The following is a 20,542-nucleotide window of genomic DNA, read 5'->3' as shown; positions in this document are numbered from 1 at the left end:
GCGGGTCTGGCCTAGGGAGAATTTTTAAATAGGGACAATTTTAATTTAAATCTTAATTAATTATACAGCGAAAAAAAAAATTTGGTTTTTAATAGGTTTTTATGGGGGGACGATGTTTTATGTGTTTTAATATGCTGTAAGCCGCCCTGAGTCCTATAGGGAGAAGGGCGGCATATAAATCCATGTAAATAAATAAAAATAAATAAATAAATAAAGATTTAATGTACAAAAATGCAAGATAGCATTGTGAACATGTGTTATCTATTAGTTATGGTATCCTAACTATAGCATTCAAGTTCAGGCAAGATTGCTGTTAGCACCCATACATTGATGGCACATATTTTTCCCCAGTTATAATAAATAATGATTTGTCTATTTGTACTGCAACCCACGTTCTATAATGATACGTTAACTTAATTAGTCTATTTATATTTGGCTATTTGGATTACTGTAATATCTTTTCAGCATTTTTGTGTGATTTTTTTTTCTTTTAAAATGAAAAGAGTAATTAAATGTAATAGAGTAATAGAGTCAACATTAATATATCATGGGGCAGCAGTATCAAGCTCTTTGGTGCTCCAAGCTGAAATTAATCATTTTCATGACAGAAAAAGATGGTATTACAAGAATTTTAGAACCTGAACTATTTCCCACTTAGAACCTATTTATCTGCCAACATCAGAGGCATCTTTAGCTTTTTTCTAATAGCCTTCCTATGATGTAGTGAGCATTTGAATCCTTTAACTGACAATGAATAAGTTTGATGTTTACATAGACACTTCCTATATCTTGTTCAATTTGGAAAACTACCATTACAAGCAGACATTTTCTTAATGGACTAAATATTCCAGGCTCGTCAGTCTCCTTGCTCAGGCTCTTAGGCCCTGTCATCTCACAGCTTGATACTGCAATGTGCTCTACAGGGGGCTACCCTTGAAGAGGATTCAGAAGCTACAGATGCTACAGAATGCAGCTGCACAGTAGTTCTTGGGGCCCCATGTAATACCGCTGTTGTGTGAGCTGCACTGGTAGGCAGTTTGCTGCTGGATCCAATTCAAGGTGTTGATTATTACCTTTAAAGCCCTTTAGGGCATTGGCCAAGGCTACCTGAGGAACTGTCTCACCCTAATAGGATTGGCCAGCCCCACCACAGCTGGCAGAAGGGGCATGCTGCAGACTCCGTCGGTCAAGGAATTCTGCTGGGAGGGGTCCAGGAGAAAAGCCTTTTCTGCTGTGGCTCCTGTCCTCCAGAACCTCATGCCCTTTTGAGGTGAGATCCACACTCACCCTCTTGGCCTTCTGTAGGGCCCTTAAAACTTGGTTCTGGCAATTGGCCTTGGCCCCCAATGGCGGTGTATCATACTGGAAGTGGTTATTGGACTGAGGGAAGGTTTCTACTGCACTCTGAGAACATTTTGCTCCCTTCTTTCCTTCTTTAGGTAATTTTAATGTTAGTATTTTTGATTTTAATATTTAATGTTTTACCTTGCTGTTTTTATCTGTTGTAAGAAGCCACCTAGAGTTGCTTCTAAGTGAGATGGACGGGATACACATTTAATAAATAGATAAATAAATTGAGAAATGCACAAGTTCTCATAACATTTATGTTTTAAATATTCAAACCCTACCTCATATCTAAATAGTATGCTGAAGCTCCACATTCCTAAAAAGACATGGCTAGGGACACAGCAAAAATAAAATTGATGTAATTAAAATTAAATAAAATAAAGATAGTTATTATGATTATTCTATATCTTCAAATTATGGAATTGCAAGGGACCTTTTAGGCCAACCACTTTCTCATTGAAAGAATCCAATTAAAAATCCTCTGTCTGCTTGAACACATCCAGCAAAAAAAGTCTATTGTTTTGCTTGGTAATTAATCTACTGTCAATCTCCTCTTCTTGTTGGGAACTTTTTATTTTTTGGATATATATCCTGTCTTGTGTTCAGATACCCAAGGAGAAAGGCATAATGATCTCTTCTCCCATTTTCCCCACAGTATCCTATGAGATGGGTTGGGTTGACAGAGATTGTTTGACCCAAAGTCAACCAGTGAGCTTCTGAAGGGTAGACATTGCTTCAAGTATTTGTGAAATACTTGTTTCTTCATTCATCTTTCATTAAGATATATTCAGTTATCTTAGTATCCTTAATATTTTCTACTTCTTATATTGCAACTATGTTTAGATTTAGAATTTTCCATGAGTCCACAGCAGATTCAGCAGTGCAGAATTATAGTAAATAAATAAAATCATAGAAATCTATTTATGCATTGATCAAACTGACAAATTTTCTTCCAAGTGCTACAATTAATTATAAATTAGTAACCAGGATTGCTAGAAATCACCACTGAAGCAGACAAAATAAAGGCAATGAACTGTAATAAACCTATAATTTTCTCCCAGATAAAGCAATTTAAAGCAATGGAAGAATGAGATTAGTAAAATTGTAATAAAATTCTTTATAAATGCTATTGAAACAAAACATATTGCTGACATTTAATAAAGAGATAGAATTATATACAAAGAAACAAAATGTACTGCAACACACACAGCCCTGAAAAAATCTGTAAGTTGAAAGCTGATTTGGTTTGGATTATGAGAACAGCAATATGAGTTAATCAATATATTTAAAAATTGTTACACCAAAAATCTGTAATCAGTCAGACAACAGATTTTAAAAAAATATTCATTGGAACAAGTACTTAACATCGTACATTTTCTCCATATGACTAAGATGGAATGCTTCTTACAGATTTATATGTTGAAGAAAAGGCTTATGTAAACTAAAGCCAAGAAAAATTAGTTTTTCTTCTGAACTATTCTTTTATGGTTGTAAAACCTAGTTTTTAGTTAATGACCATTTGTAAGTTTTCTACAATCATATATAACCTACATGCACTGAGCTTTTTGAATTAATCCTAACAAATTGAAGAAGACAGTGCCAATGAAAAAGGTGCCAAAATGAGATCACTGGGGGAAAAATAGATTTGAGCAACTTCAGAGGAATTCCAAGATTTGCAGAAATATAAAAATATTTTAAAATGCTAAAGCTGAACTCCCCAAACAGGTCTCATTTGTATAGTAAAATAAAACACAGAATTTCTTCCCAACTATTTAGACCAGAGATGTGTTGATTGAGCCAGTTTGTTTGGCATATAGAGTTGGAAAATAAATAAGGCTCATTTTTGCTATTAACATAATTCACAGTCTAAAGATCCACATTATTGGAGAAGTGCTCAATCTACATCTCTTTCTGATGTCACCATATGGCAAGGATCCAGCTGGCTCCTTTACTTTTTCTGAAAATTTCTGGGTTCAAGGATATTCCTGCATTCAGACCTTGAACTAAGGCAAGGCAAGATGTTTTTTTTCCCCAAAACAAAACATCCTGTACAAGCTTTGCAGGGCAACATTGACATAAAGGGGTCTATTTTTTAGCACTACCCCCACCCTTTTAAAAAACCTTTCCTATCATAGGAAGTATTTACTCAAAAAGCAGATATCATGTGTGCCAAGTGCTAGAGGAAATAATTGCGTATTGAATCCATTCAAAAACACTAGTTTCTTATAAAAATATTTTCCTTGACCCGTAGCCAATTCTGATGTTTATATGGGTTATCTTTTGCGTGAATAACTTTTGAGTATGTTAAAAAGTATCTTGCAATTCTTATATGTTAGAATTGTTTTACATTTATTTCTGAGGTTCTTAATACTTAAAGGGACTCTGTGTTTAGGCTTCACATCAGGGTTGAAAGTAACTTCAGAATTCCAGATATTTGCCTTATTCAGCTCTTGGCTTGATTTAGCTGATGATTCTCAGATAGGACTCTTGGCCAGATTAGAAACTTCATTGCAAACATGAACAAAGCTTTAAGTGAGCAGCTGATTTGCCTGCAGCAGTGCAAAGATGTTAGAGTCAGTCTATGAAGTCTATACTTGACCCTCCTTTTGATGACTGTGGGATACAACTGATAAATGTTAATATAATGATTCTCTTAAACCTGGAAACCCGTTTCCTCTCGTGCCAGTCTCAACCTTCACACTTTGGTTAACATGCAATTAAACAATGTACAGTTAGTCCTTGACTTACGACCACAATTGAGAGAAGAATTTATATTGCTAAGTGAGAAATTTGTTAAGGGAGTTTTGCCCCAGTTTACGACTTTTCTTGCTACATTGGTTAAGTGAATCGGTGCAGTTGTTAAATTGGTAACATAGTTAAGTGAATCTGGATTTCCCATTGACTTTGCTTGTCAGAACGCCGCAAAAGGTGATCACATGACCCTGGGACATTGCAACTGTCATAAATATGAACCAGTTGTCAAGCATCCAAATGTAAATCACATGACCATGGAGGCTGCTGCAACGGTCATAAGTGTGAAAAATGGTCATAAGTCACTTTTCTCAGTGCTGTTTTAACTTTGAATGGTCACTAAATGAACTGCTGTAAATCAAGGACTAGCTGTACTCAAGAAAAAAAAATCCATCTTTGGTACAGATATTACTCTGAAGTTTCTATTTTTATGGATAAGGAGAATACATAATGTAATGAGGGTAGCCTGAATCAATTATTTTATATACATATGTATGTGATATCTGTCTTTCTGTACCTGCCCATAGCATCCGGCATAGTGGATAAGGCTCGGGTGATCCTTAGAGCAACTCAATTCTGCAATAGCTTCTGTTTCACTCACCATCCATCGCACACATTCCAGCTGACCATTCTAAGTAAAAGAAAGAAAAGGAAGAGGTTTTTTTTCCAGGTCTGCTTATTTGTGAGCATACCATCGTCACAACTGCAAGCACACACAAATAAATATCTGTCCTGACAGTTCACACACTAGGCTGCTTTCTTATGTGCTTATTATCATAATGGCACTGATTGCAGACTTATTTACAATTTATGAGTCATTTCTGCTGTGCAAACATCATTTGCTTCTAAGTGGCCTAAGAATTAAAATAGTCTTGAATGCATCAGTGTTTCCTTGATGGCATGTTTGTAAGAATTCTTTTGTAAATATATATTTATTTCATGCAAACTCTTAGTGATCACTGCTGTTTCCCAGATGTTTAGGACTACAGTTCCCACATTTCCCAGACAGGATGGCTGCTACAGCTCTAACACTCTGGAAGCACCATAGTATCCCAATACATAATGTTAATATTAAAAATAATTTAAACATGGAATTAACATTGTTTAATAAAGTGCAGATTTTAAGGGGGAAAGAAGATAATATATTGATCATAGGATGTTAATTGTTAATATAAAAGAAACAATAGTTATATATCTGGTAAGGGTATATTTCAGACCCAAAATATTTGCTGCATTTCTCCACAGCTTGACTTTTTTCCCCAATTTTTCTGATTTTAATTATGGGATCTATTGTTAGAGAAATCAAAGGGTTAGGCAATTGTGTTTTTAATCTTGATATTCTAGCAAAAATAATACCCACAACCAGGGTTAGAGCATACTCATTATATATTTGTAGTATTTTCCCACATATTTTTAATAACAGTCCCATGTTAGGTGACACTACTATGACTCTATGATGCAAGGATGTCCTGCAGCAGGTTTATGAAAATAGGTTACTTTTGGGATAACATTTAAAGCTTTATTCAGTGTGAGTGTATAAATAAGGATAAACGAGATGAAATAAGTGCTTCTCATGCATCTTTATTTCAATGTGCAACATTGAAAACTAAGACAGCTTGGATATTAAAGCCTTTTCACATTATCTCATGAAAATAAACATGCTCTTTCAAAACCTAGCAGGCATATAAGAACAAAAAAAGAGCTATATTCCTTTGCATGCTTATCTGGCAGCAAGTCTCACTGAAGTCCATAGGATTTATTTCTTAGTAAACATGCATATTAATGCATTAAAAATAACAAATTTCTTCTGGAAAAATGTCAGCTGACAGCTATGAAATACAAGAAAAAATTAGATTTTATAGTATTGCTGACTACTTGTAAAATATAGCAGCATACACAGAAGAACCATGTAGCTGAGGAAGACTAGTATGTCTGTTTTGTAAAGTACTGTAATGAAGACAGACAATACAGCAATTAAACAAGACATGATATATTTAAAGAACATTAAGGTCCAATAAAAACATTAAAGATGCCCTCCCCCTCCCAAGAACTATATGTATTGCAAAAAGTAATTTTGGAGATTGATTACTAGATAAGGGCTGAATCATAATGCAGCTGAGCTGCACAAACTATGGGTATATGTTAATATCTCCCCACCACTGGCAACTCTTATGCAAATGTAAGGTCAAGAAACTATAAAGCTCATTTACTGACAATTTAATGGAAACATTAAATTGAAATCTTTTTGATGGATCTCCCAATTGTACTCTGTATGTAACTGCACCTATAACATAGCTATTCTTCATTTTCATAGTCATAAATTGCAACTGTTTTAGAAGCAATTCAAAGACAGGATACCCATGTCTTTCTAGATATTTTACTTTGTCATTTTGAAGCAGAAGCTGGTTTATTAGCCTTACTTGCTAATAAAGTAATCACAGCTTTTTATTTTAATGCTCCTATAATGCACAATTACAGTACTTGAAAATAATACTCTACTAGGTATACAGACCTCTCTCCAAATTAAGTGTGTATTATACACACTAATATTTCTGCATAGGTTTATCCATGAGTTCAAAAAACTAGTAAGCGTGCGTTGGTTTAGGCTGCATTCTTATGCAAGCTTATGTAGGTGTAACATTCTTTGAACATAAGATGAATTATTTCTTCGAGGAACCAAATATTGTGGTTTTCAAATTAATTTCGTATTAATTTTTTGTGCTGGGTCCGATATGCACTGTTGCTAAAGAACAACCAGAGAAAAGTAATACTCAAAGGTAGTAAAGGCCACACAGCAGCAATGTTAGCAGAAGGATGGGTCTTTCTCACTGTGCACAAGTCATTGGCTTAACTGCTGGTCATTTGACAGTATATGTGCCTTTATAGTACTGCTCATCTTGTTCTTGTTTTCAGTAAAAAGGTAAAGGCAAAGTTTCCCATCATCTTGTGTCTGACTCTAAGGGATGGTGCTCATCTCTGTCTCCTGGCTGAGGAAGTCAGCATTGTCCGAAGATGCTTCTGTAGTCATGCGGCCAGCATGACTATATGCCATTTGCAACACCTTCCTGCAATGCTGCATTGTTTCCTTCCCACTGATTGCCACTTTGAGGCAGTTGGCAAAATGATGCCTAGTGCATATTACATGCATCTTGCATGTTACTTTGTTAAAACAAATTTTATTGGTTTTCCAGTTTTACATTTAAGTATTGAGAAAGCAGCGTGGTGATTGGGTAATAAATAACAAAATCTTTAGTACATATGTCAGGTTACATCATCAAAAATTCCTTCTCTATTTCCCTTAACATTTGCTATATCATATTTAAACAAGTAAATTTCTAATTATAACAAGCTCAGTTGAGACATTTATCAATATATTTTTGCTTATACATATCCATATCCTGTTTTTAAGTTTTACCTAATTTTAAATTTTAAATTACGGTATTCCAATTTAACCTTTAACATTCATAGTATTTAAGTTTCGAGTAACCCAAATTTCCTTTATTTCACTACATAAAAGTTATAATATCTAAGATACATATATTATTTACTTAAATATATTCTTAATTTATTTCATAAACATTTCTCATCCTAGTACATCACCACTTACTAATAGAGTGTCCTTTATTGTCTCAAGTCCATCATCTGTATTATCTGGGCTAAACAATAATTCAAAGCTATTTCCAATAGTTAATTTTCATTTCCCTTATGAATCTAAATCCTAAATATTAAGCCAATTAATCCCTTATTTTTTATCATTTCCCAACAATATTTAAATCTATAATCACATTTCTCTTCATCTCAAAATCTCCCTTTAGCCCATTAGTTGAGACATTAGGATCTTCTGTCATAAATCAGAAGACTCAATTTTTCAAATATAACTCTAGCTTTCTTTTTATGCCAACCAGGCTTTCATACCAATGCCTTTAAATCATCAGATAGATCTCCTTTCATTCTTGCACATGTTATTTGAATCAAAGGAGACCATCTGGTTATTATTTTTAAGTAAAAAGTCATGTCCAATTTTATGGTTGTTGTTTGGTTGTCTAGGTTTTCAGTGTGCTGTACTTGTTGATCTTTAACGCCCTCCATCTTGGTATTACTTTCTTCCGCTTCTGTTGCTTTTGGGGTTGTAGGTTCTTTAGTTGCAATCAGGGTTTGGTTGTCAAAATTTTCAGTACATTGTACTTGTTGTTCTTATGAAGTCCTCTGTCTTGGTATTAATTTCTTCCACTTCTGTTGTTTTTTGAATTGTAAGTTCTTTAGTTGGAATCAGGTTTTCATTTTGTAGGTTTAAGCTGGCACCTTTGTCTTTCAGTCTAGATTTATTTATCTCAGTAGCTTCAAGAATTTTTTCAAGTATAAGTTTGTAATTAGCCAAAATTTGTTGCTGGTCCTCCTCCATTTCTGAGATAGTTATGAATGGTCCTTTAGTGGAGGCTATTTTTTAAACAAGAGTCAGTAAGTGTTCACCTCCACAGTTCCTAAAAGCCAATTTCACCGCCCAGCTGTTCTCTCAGCTTTTTATTTCTCTTAGAATACCAAGGACAGGTCTGAGCTGTAAGCAGGTCTCTTGGTCAAGAATATTCACTTGCTGTACCAAACGTCACCACAAGATGTCCCCGATAGCATTTATAGTCTTTTTCAGGACGGCTGGATTTTTATCCTTTCATATTTTTTACAAGTAGATAAGATAACAGATCCCCGTGAAAGTAGGAACTTTTTGGATCCCCAAATATCAAAAAGATGCAAATCCAAATACTTAGTTGTTCTTTTCAAGGCTTTATTTTCCCAAGTAGTCAGATGCCGCCATTTTAGAGGGTGGGAGGGAGATGTTCCCTTCCCTCTCTCCTCGCAGGGCGAAGAAATTTCAAGAGGCTTTTTGCAGGAAAATACAAAGAAGGTAAGATCTCATCCAATTCCTCCGTGGTGCTTTCAAAGTGCTTGATAGTAATTTTGGCCTTGGCTGGTAATGGCTTAATGATGGACCATATTAATGGCCGATCTTTTCCCCGTCAGTTTGAAGAACTACTCTGGATCAAACGGGAGGGCTGCCGCCCTTCCACAATCAGTCAGAGGTCCTCTTCATGCTCGTCGCCCCTCCAGGGCGACTTCTGACCCTTTTCAGGGTCCCCCGGCGGGAGAAAACCAGATGGAGGGGAGAGCGATCGCTCCGCACGTCCGCCAGTGCTGTGAGCACAAACCAGAAGCCGCATCTTGCATGTTACTGAAGAATGGAAGAGACTAGACTGATTCTCCATTAATTTCTGGGTGCCATTCAAGGTACTGATAATAATCTAAAATAGTCCGATATGGCATACAGCTAGATTTTTTTGTGGAATCACTTCTATCCAAGGATATCTATTGGTCCCACCCATTCTAAAAGGCAGGTAGATTTTGAATCCCTTCTTTGAAATAGGGCTATTCAAAAGGTATGTCTTTTCTCTAGCTATGCCTGTCCTTCGGAATAAATTTTCAATTGGCATTTAGAAAGACTTTAACAATTTAGCTTTTCACCTAGGAACTGGCCTGGGATGAGTGAATTCCTAATCTAGAAAGGTATGAATGTGAGCCAGATCTTCTACTTAACTTATTATTACTATCCCTTCACAACAGTGTGAAATCACAGTTGCCAGTTCTTTAGCAAACATTGGCCTTTATACTCATTGAGTTCTTCCCAAGAACCTAGGATGACATAATATATCGATGTAGTATATATGGGAATCTAAGCAATGTGATCTTTTGAAATTGAGAGATGGAAATTTTGTCAATGTACAGATTTTCTAAGTGCCATCCAAGATTTTACTAAGTGTCAATAATCACTGGGAGCACTATGGCCAGTTTATGCCATAATCTTTCAATTTCTATTTTCAGATCTTGACATTGTGTGATATTTTCCAATTTTCCACAATTACATCTAGTGTATTATAAGTGAAGATTTTTATGTTCACACCAGTTTTTCATTTCATTTTTATGGTTCATTCAATAATATGGCCCACGTGATTATGTCTGAGCAAATGTCTATTGACAAATGGGTAGACTATCTCTTAAATATCATAGAACTTTATATTACCTTTATTGCTAAGCCTGCTGGAGTTAGCTGCTCATTGTTCCGCTCATTCAGGCAGTCTTCACCCATTAGAGAAGTAAGATGCTGTAAGCACTCAGCATGCCCTCTCGATGCTGCAACATGTAAAAGATTGTTGCCACTTTCATCGTGGATTTTGTCCAGATTGTCTGCTGCAAGGTGGGGCTGTGCAAAAAGATAGAAACTGGAAGTGTTAATTCATTAATTCAAGGTTAGCTTTCTTAGTTGCTCCTAAATTTGTTATATTAGAAAATACAGATTATGTTTATTGGATGTTTTTATATTGATGCAGGTAGATACATGAGCTTGCCCACCATGGTCAGAACTTATGACAGTCATAAAATGGGTTGGTTATATGAATGATCCAATTTTATGACCTTTTGTGCAGCTGTTGTTAAGCAAATCACTAGGGTCATTAAGGGAACACCATGGTTGTTATGTGAGTCGACTGTTTGCTATGGGTGTGGTTTTGCCAAAAACTGGTCGTAAATGCTTGTTTTTTTGGCAAAACCATTACAAACTGCAGTCATGTAACTTTGGGACCTTGCAAATAGCTGTAAATGTGGCCCGATTGCTAAGCACTTGGATTACAGCCACATGAACCTGAGAGGGGGGGGGGCTCAACCCTTGTAACTTTAAATCTGAGTTACAAGTGCCCCCAGCTAGATCTGCTGGATGTGCAAACAGTTGCTAAGTGAGCAATGTGAGTTAAGAACTATCTCTATGTAATTGAACAATGTCATTTATGAAATTTAAATACATCATTTTTTAATTTCTAGAAGTTATATGAGAGCCAGACCAGGAATGGACAATTTTAAATGACCAAAACCACACTTTTGAAAATTTCTATCTTTTTTCCCCTTGGTGTTCAAAAGCTGCAGGGTTGTGATATAATATTATAACTACATGAAGAAGGACCCTTAGGCTCTTTTCACTTTGAAAGTTGTCTTTTTTTAAAGAAAAAAATATCTAGGTCTAAATACATCCAAGGTTTTTTTTCCCCCAGCAAAAATCAGTAGGAAATTCATCATGGTTTGCTGAGTTTTGGCTGCATGGTCCAGTAAAGATTTTAAGGACAATACACTATACGGGTAGTCCTTGATTTACAGCAGTTCATTTAGCGACCGTTCAAAATTACAACAGCATTGAAAAAAGTGACTTATGACCATTTTTCACACTTATGACCTTTGCAGCATCCCCCAGGGTCACGTGATTTACATTTGGATGCTTGACAACTGGTTCATATTTATGACAGTTGCAATGTCCCGGAATCATGTGATCATCTTTTGTGACCTTCCGACAAGCAAAGTCAATGGGGAAGCCAGATTCACTTCACAACTGTGTTACTAATTTAACAACTGCACTGATACACTTAACAACTGCAAGAAAAGTCATACAATGAGGCAAAACTGACTTAACAAATGTCTCATTTAGCAACATAAATCCTGGGGTCAATTGTGGTTGTAAGTCGAGGACTACCTATACATGGATTAGAAAACTGATTTTGTAATACTCTGTATAATTGTCATTTTCTTTATATACACCCTATGTCCCAGGATGTGAGGGAGGCTTGAGCTGCTTTTTCCATGTTCTGGAATGGTCTTCCCTGAGACCAGAGGTCTTCAAACTTGTCCCTTTTATGACTTGTGGACTTCAACTCCCAGAATTCCTCAGCCAGCCATGCTGGCTGAGGAATTCTGGGAGTTGAAGTCCACAAGTCATAAAAGGGACAAGTTTGAAGTCCCCTGACTTAGACTTACCCCCTTTTTTGCTGACTTTTATGACATTATTGAAAACCAAATTATTTCTGAGGGTATATTCTTGATCTACTGTATTAAACCATTTTTAATACTTTTTGTATTTTTTCTCATCACTAGCGTTCAAGTAATTGCTACTTATTATATAATTTAGGAGCTGCTGATAGTCATTTGACTACAGTGGATTATAAGTTTAGAAAATGAAAGAAAAGATGCCCTAGTTTTGCAGATTTAAATCTTCCAAAAGACTTAATGTGAGCTGGCAAGCTTGGAAAAGACCAAATGGTATATTCTATATTTATAGCATTTTCTCCTCTCCACCTTAATCTTACTGCTTATCTTATATATATTTAAGCATTACTCGTCCTGCAGGAACAAAATCCAAATCCCATCTGCACAATATCCTTTTTAGAAGCAACAAAATGACAACAAAGCAGATAACATTTTTGAATTCTCCATAATTCTTCATGATGTAAGATATTATTTCTAATATTAGATGAAGCCTAACATTTATTGCAACTACTGTTAACAAATGCCTTTAATCAACAACCATCATATTGAAACTGAATCTGAACTTCAAACTTCCTAACTGGCTTCTTTCTGACCTTTAGCTTTTTAAAACACCTGACCTATTGAAGCATTCTGAGAAACCAAAAAGCTTTCACACATTTATGTATTATTTTGAGTGATTCTAATAAAGAAAGTTAATCCAACAGGGTATATTTTTCCAGATAGATCAATATGGCTACAACTGTTTATTTATTTATTTTCTTATACATGGGTTCTTTTAACCCTGGCTTCAAAAATAATTAAAGGCTCTCTATATTGATTTTTCCCTTTGTAGCAGACAATACCAGAAATATTTAGTTCTGCATAAATTGCTACAGTGTTACAGCTTTTATAAGGCAATCTCATGTATATCGGAATAATTAACTGTTTAGGTAATAGTAATGTCTAAGTATCTAAAGAATCAATGGAACTAGCTTTATATGAACATTGTTAAAAAACGCATCATCAAAAGATTGGAAATAGTGAATTAGAGCTTGGGACTCAATGTCCAATATCATGTGTCCACATATAACCATCTATAACTCTTCAAAAAAATGACAGAAAATAATTGGAATGCCCTAGAGGATTAAAAAACAGTGTTTCCTTCTAGGCTGGTGAGGCATAAGACTGAAAATTAATTGTGTAATGCCACTCATTTTTTGAAGGCAGAGCTGGTCTAGGCAAGGATGAATATTGATCTACTGTAATACAATAGTCCCTTGTTCCGAAGGGATTAATTTAGAACAATATAACACTACATTGTGTGGATTTATTTTGTGTCTATAGTTCATCAGATCAAGCAAAAATAAATGCACAAGCTTATTCCACTCTGTGATTGTAACATCTATCCTGCATTTTTGCCAGTTGCATTAGAATTTAGTGACACCATTACTGTTTTAGGATTAACATCATCTTCAGTTTTTCAGTAATAATATGACACAAAAACATCAGCTTAACCCAACAGGGAAAGCTCAGCAATGAATTAAGGTATCACAACTGATCTTATTATAAAGAGAATTCCCCCCCAAAAAACATACTAAATGGCTGAATAAATAAATGGAAAGAGAAAAGGCAAAAATGACAGTAATTAAGAACATTCAGATAACTGACAGCTTTCGGATGTAAAATATACTGATATTAGACTAAGCTCCACTGAATTCCAGGGCTTCAATTGAAAAGATATGGTTAGGATCAGCCCATAGTGACACTCAATATTTTTAGGTATTCAGACAAGCTGCATCAAACAATACAGAGAAGAAAACAACTCACAGCTTTTACAATTGCAGTCTCATAAATTGATTTCATGTGTTGTTTTATGCTGAATCTAATTAACCACTGTACTGTTTTTGAAAACATTGTCTAGGGGAGTCAAAGTAAAACCGTGTATAAAGTGAACAGTGCACATAAAACTTGTTTTCCTTACATCAACCTTATTCACTTGAGTACTGTTATTTTGGAAATGCCCTTTTTCATGTCTGATCATAAAGCAGGAACTCTCTGTATGGGTTAGAGGCCAATGGGGGCTTCTGTGTGAACTCCTGTTCATGAAAGCTGTTGCGGTAAGCTGGGATAAGCACTCCTGAATAATAATTAGAACAAAACAGGAGACTCTCTGTTGCTATCACTGGCTTCTAAACAGAAATTGAACTCATTTTGTTAGTAACTAAACAACTGAAACTGTACCAATCTGAAAAACAGAGTTACATGTAAATTACAAAGGTAGAATATATTTTTTGCTTAATAAAACTTTTAAAAGATATTTTCATTGCAGGTTACAATCCATGCATATTTTCTGGATTACAAATCATTTGTATGCAAGGAGGGAAAATGTATATTTTTGAATTTGGTCTTGAGTGCCTTATGAATGATTTTAAAAACTTACCAGAAGTGAAATTTGTCCCTCTTTCACAATATTTAAGATGCTCTTAGTTTTTTTCACATCCTCATTATTTTCTTCTGAATTTCCGGAACTGTTCCAGTTCACATTACTGCTCAGTTTGTCATGCTTGCTTTCGGTACTTTGCAGATGAAAAGTCCTTAACTGGCAGTGGGACACAGACTTCTCCATTTTATCAGCAGAAGTCCTACTGAGGAAGCCCTTGCTCTGGGCTTCAGGTTCATGGACTGAGCCACTTTTAACGAGTGGCTGTGGAAATTCACGTTCTTCCACTAATTGCTTATGCTGATCAGCGACAATGGACTGTGCTTTTTTCAACTGAGAGCCTTTCACAGGGGAGAGAACACAGAACTGTGTTGTTCCTGCGGGGGCCTTTTCAGTGTTCCCTACAGGACCAGACTTGCTGCTAAGACCATTCAGTGTGGAATACACATTCAAAATCCGTTTCTCAGGAGCTGCCTTTGTAAAAGCAGCAAGCTGCTGGTTCGACTTAATATAAGGCACATCCAAAATTTCATCCATGTCCAAGTCATAGTGCTCCAGCTCACCAAGCAAAACTCCAGGTTCAACACATTTAGATTTTAGGCTTTCGCCATTACCTGGAGTTTGATCACCATTCTGAGTCATGGATGGAGGGTCATTGCTTTTCTGGCAGTCCACCTTCTGATTCTTTTGGTCATCACTTTCATTGTTTTCAGAGCTTTCTGGTTGGTGCTTAAGTGGTGAAACCCTCTTTACTGGTCTGAATTTGCTATACATGTCTGCAATGCCCGTTGGCTTTTGTGTATTTCCAAGGAGCGTTGAAACCCCTGAGCTCCAGTTTGTGGTAGACACTAGAAGATACAAAGACAATTTAGAATGAATCCTCTTCCATCGTGTTGTTGCTCATGCTTTATTATCCTGCAAACCTTGAGCAAAAACTCCAGAAAATAGAATTATCCCTAAGCAAAATACTGTGGAAAGGTTTTCTTAACTATCTTTATCTACATATCTTTATACATATATGTTTGTAAGCAAGAGTTAGATCTAAATGGCAAAGGAACTATTAACGTTAATACTTCAACTTCTTTGACAAAAGAAGAGCATTTAGACTTGAATAAAATAGAAAACAAAAAAAGGTACATTGGAACTTGAAGTATTCCTAAATTTCTTCCTTTTTTCCTGGAATATAATTGTGATAGTTTGAAAGGAAAGGAAGGGATTCAGATACCAATGAATATGTGGGCCTGTGATAGTAGAAGACATTACAGTTTTGGTTTTTTTTTAAATAGCCTTAGGATAAAATGTTAAAATCAGTAGATACTATCGTAGCAATATTTATATTAACTCTGAAAGTGGTGTAGTTAGAAATGAAAATTGAGAAAATTTTATAAGTCTTCATTTTATAAGCCATATTTAACATGCAGGACTAGCACAGTAATGCTCCATTTGCAACTCTTTTGCACTCATGTGCAGAATTTCTGAGAAACATAATTTTTGAAGAAGCAATTGGAATTGCAGAGCAAACAGTAAAAAAACTACATATTTAAAACTAGAAACTGATTAGACTTATTATTGTGGCTCCAAAAGCCTGTACAATGATATCACTTGATAGTATTTATTACTCCATCAACAAGATGCAACTTAAGAGTTTTACTAAATCCCATTCATTTTAGACATTATTTGTATATTGTGTACAATCTTGGGTTCAAAAGGCAACACTTTTATGAAGGCTTTATTTACATGTGAAATTTTTTCCAAGTGATAGAGGCAATGGATACCACATGTTTCCCAGCTGTTCTTTTCTGACAAAAACCTCTTAAGCTTTGCAAAAATGAATTCTATTCAACACTGTTGAAAACACTTTTTTTGACATATGGATCTATGCAAGTAGACATGACAAAGCATCAATACTTTGTTAGTTTGCACTTCATCACTTTTAAAGGTAAAATTAATATTTCATTTTTTAGAATATCTAATCAAAAAAAGTTCTAGGGTTAGATAGCCTGTTAAATTTATACTGAGAATGACCATACTCTTAGGCAATTGTAAAAAAAAAACCCTCCCACAATCATGAAATTAAAGAAGAAAATTCATCTTTTTCTTTTATTTTTCCTGGACAAAATTCATAGTAACTTGGAGATGAATTCTGCAAAATGTATTTGTCTATTAATTCCAGACTGTGAACTTTGATTTAGACCATTGAAAAGGGACTTAAATTTGCAAATATGGAATGGGACTTTTATCATGATTATCTAGTTTCATTGATTTTAGGCAAACTCTAAAGTCTATACAATATATTCAATTATATTATTTTCTGTATTTAGGTTTCCTTTCTTTCACTATAGAAAGGTTGTTGAATTCATTATACGTAATTATCTTGTCTTATTTTCACAACAAAGTTCTGAATCTGGCTATTGAGAATGATGGTAACTTGCCTTAAAAAGCAAATTTATATTTCTTATATACTGCCACATTTAATAAATCATAAGTTATGGTTACTGTATGTAGACTAGGGTCTTATTTATCAGATAGATGAAATATTATTCTCAGTCAACAGGTAAATTTTATGCTGGTTTATAGAGAAAAAACAATAACTGAGTTTGAGTAGAAATATAATTAAAATATAGAGTAATAATTTATGCTAAAGCTAAAATCTATGTGAAATAACACAATGACAAGTCCTGTCAGCAACAATCAATGACAATTGATGACTTAATTAATCCAGCAAATTTTATGATTATTTAATATAAGGAAGAATGCTGAACTGACAAAAAAGCCAGTTAAAAGGCCTTTGGGAAGAGAAGCATTTGAGAGAAGGGGATTTTACTTCTTGAGTTATTACTGCTCTCTTTCATACTAAGAGCTTCACAGACCCAAGCTAGGGTTCATTACACTGCCTGGTTTTTTCCCAATATACCTAGCCATAAACTATAGATTATAAACCACTGTGACTAGATTCAAACCCAAATGTATTATAGCTTAGAATGAAGAGCATAGTATTTTATTCATTCATTCATTCAAAAACTCTTTACTTCCTTTCAAAAATTTGTCTATAAAATAAGACATTGGTTAGCATTGATTTAAGATTCTTAACTAACTATTTGCAGAAATTACTTTAACTTTCTTTGCCTAAAGTACTTTCATAGGTCGTATGTATCATCTGAGAGCCAATTTGGTACAGTGGTTAAGGCATCAGGCAAGAAACGGGGAGACTATGAGTTGTAGTCTTGCTTTAGGCGCAAAGCCAGCTGGGGGAGTCTAGGACAACTTGTTGCAGCCACCTTGCTGCCATCACCTAGTTGCGGCCACTTCGCCATGCCCACCTTACTGTGAGATGCCTCACCCTGACAAACTTGCAGTGGGCACAACTTGTTGCAACCCTGGGCTTTCCACTCTGGTTTTCAAAGCCGGCCCAGCTTAAGGGAGGTGAAAGTTCCCACCAGCCCGCACTCTTCCAAAGGCTTTCTCACCTCGCTTTCCAGCACCCCACACGAAAGTTGGGGAGAGGGGCAAGCAGGAATGGTGACAGAACTCTCTCCCAACAATGCCGCAAAGGCTCTTCCCACTTAAGAATCCAGCCCGGAACCATGGCTCCTGCTTAGCCCACTGTCGGGAATGTCGGGAATGAGTCACCCTGTCACGGTCCCTGCTTGCTCCTCTCCCTGCCCAGCATGCTGAAGGAGAGGTCTTTCTCCCCAAGCTGGGGTGTGACTGGCAGCTTGCCAGTTTGGATGCAGATAAAAGTCCTCAAGCTCGGAATGATGTGTGTGTGTGTGTATGTGCGTACATGCAGAACAATGACCCCCACTTAGCCCACCTTTCATGGGTGGGGGATGCTAGAAAGCGAGGTGAGGAAGCCTTTAGAGAAGGAATGCAGGCTGGCAGGAACTTTCACCTCCCTTAAGCCAGGCTGGCTTTGGAAACCAGAGCAGAAGGTCCAAGGTCGTGGTGAGTTTTCCCTGTGGCAAGTTAGCTGGGGCAGGGTGTCCTGCAGCAAGGTGGCCATGACTAGGTGACTGCGGCAAGATGACTGCAGTGAGGTGGCAGTCGCCAGTTGTTCCATTCCACCAGCTGAGTGTCCTTGGGCCAGTCACTCTCAGCTCTACGAAGGAGGCAATGGTAAACCACTTCTGAAAAACCTCATCAAGAAAACTTCAGGGGGTAATCCAGGCAGCCATCAGAAATCAGTAACTGATTTGAAATCACAGTATATAAATGTGTACTCTCTACTTTTTCTTTCTGCCTGCTGACTCTATAACAAAGAAAGCTTCACTTTATGAATGTCTATTTATTGTACACTTCTTAAAAGACACACATGGCTTTTCAAAGTTAAAAAAAACCAAAACCAGTTGTGTATCTCTCTTTATTTGCTTAGACTGCTAACATAAAGCTGATTTTTCCTCAGCCATAAATTTGGCCATTTTGTCTATGAAAATTTTGCAAGTACAGTTGTCAGCCTTTCAAGAAGCAAAATCTAGAAGGAAACAACTAGTCTTTGGGAATTCTGAATCTCAATTTCCTGCTGAACTTCTGCAATGCAAATTATTATTATTTTGAAAAAAACTAGCATTTATGTATGTATGTGTGTGTATGTGTATCTGTAAAATCTTGAAGAAATTGAAAATAAGCATCTTTTGAACTTTGAATATATAAATTATGAACTAGAAATATAAAAGATGACCCTGACCTATAATAAGAATAACTCTGGAAGGGGGGATTATTCTGTGAGTGTCCCTGAGAAGGCTCAGTATCTGACTTTCCATGGGCTGAGAGTCTCGGTATCCCCTCTGGTGATGCCTTAACATGTTCAGATATCTAATTGAAAGGTATGTGGCTGCATGGGAACCAGACTAGGTGTATACAATTCTGCTTCTAGCTTCTTCATCTTTTTTTTCCGGAGGGCAATCAGCTTGCACTTGTAGTATAATAAAGCTGGTTAAACTTACTACTCACAGTGAGGCACCATCTTAATGCACAATTACAGGCTAGACAGAATGGAAACTAATACCTTTGAACACATAGATATATCCAAAGTAACATAACCTATCAAATGTCTTTGTGCATAATTGGAACAAAAAATGCAAAATGTTTTATGAAGTTAGGAGAATGGTTGAATGGTTTTTAAAGTTATCAGAATGGTTAATGGTTAGCCTTGCTCCTAATAAACAGAGACGGATCATATATATATATATACTTCAATTATAGGAAGTATCGCTGAAACTGTTTCAGTTTTTGTCTTAATTGGCAAAAATGTCTCAGATGTTAGTAAGGAGCAACTGCCTCCCATACTTTTGAAATATTCCCTCTTGGACTGGTATGAAAAGACTGGAAATTTTTGCTTATACACTAGTTTAATTGCAATTTAGCATGGTTAATCATCTTATAAATCATGTTTTGAAGTTGGCTTATTTAACACATAGTTCTTTTAAGTCGTGACAAACCCTGACATGACTGATTAAAAATAGAAAAGAAAACCCTTTCAACTGTCTATCCATACCAAAGAAAGCAAGGAGTTGTTGCCGCGGCTGGAGAGAAGCTGGGTTGTTCTGGATTTGACATGTAGGGGAAGCCATTTTGCTGATTCTGTCTTTACAGAACTCAAAATATAATAATAATAATAATAATAATAATAATAATAATAATAATAATAATAATAATAATAATAATAATGATGATGATGATGATGATGATGATGATGATGATGATGATGATGATGATGATGATGATGATGATGATGATGATGATAGTAGTAGTAGTAGTAATAATAATAATAACAATAATAATAATAGTAAAGTTGGAAGGGACCTTGGAGGTCATCTAGTCCAACCCCCTGCTCAGACAGGAAACCCTATACCATTTCAGACAAATACTTATCATGTGTTATTTTCTCTTTTTCTCCTTTTCATTACTTCTTCAATTATTCTTTCTCAACTGGATAAGAGAAGGCAAATTGTGATTCTACTTCTGACAGACCAACGTTCTTAACACCCACAATAAAGCACTGCCTGGACTGTGAAAGGTTGCTAAACATAGAGTCCATAAAAAGAGGTTATACTTGGGAGGACTTCTCAGGAATATATAGAGGCAGGTATTATACATCTGGAGGATGCAAGAATAAAGACAAGACCAATAGAAACAAGGGTTGTCAACTGCTAGGTATTGAAGTCAGGGTCA

At 35.8% G+C, this 20,542-nt stretch overlaps 1 protein-coding gene across 1 annotated transcript in view; it reads right to left on the bottom strand.

Annotated features, from left to right (window-relative positions):
- Positions 1–20,542, bottom strand: part of SNCAIP (synuclein alpha interacting protein) — a 58,870-nt gene that overhangs the window by 22,607 nt on the left and 15,721 nt on the right. The window contains exons 3-5 of the mRNA XM_015822113.2: positions 14,372–15,219; positions 10,169–10,348; positions 4,616–4,729 (exon numbers count right to left, since the gene is read on the bottom strand). Coding sequence (XP_015677599.1) covers positions 4,616–4,729; positions 10,169–10,348; positions 14,372–15,219 — 1,142 coding nt within the window. The remainder of the gene's footprint in view (positions 1–4,615; positions 4,730–10,168; positions 10,349–14,371; positions 15,220–20,542) is intronic.

This window comes from Protobothrops mucrosquamatus, unplaced genomic scaffold (assembly GCF_001527695.2).
Source record: "Protobothrops mucrosquamatus isolate PMUCROS unplaced genomic scaffold, P.Mucros_1.0 scaffold1467, whole genome shotgun sequence".
NCBI classification, from domain to species: Eukaryota; Metazoa; Chordata; class Lepidosauria; order Squamata; family Viperidae; genus Protobothrops; species Protobothrops mucrosquamatus.
The sequence above is the reverse complement of the archived record's forward strand: the minus strand, read 5'-3'. Positions and strand labels throughout refer to the sequence as shown.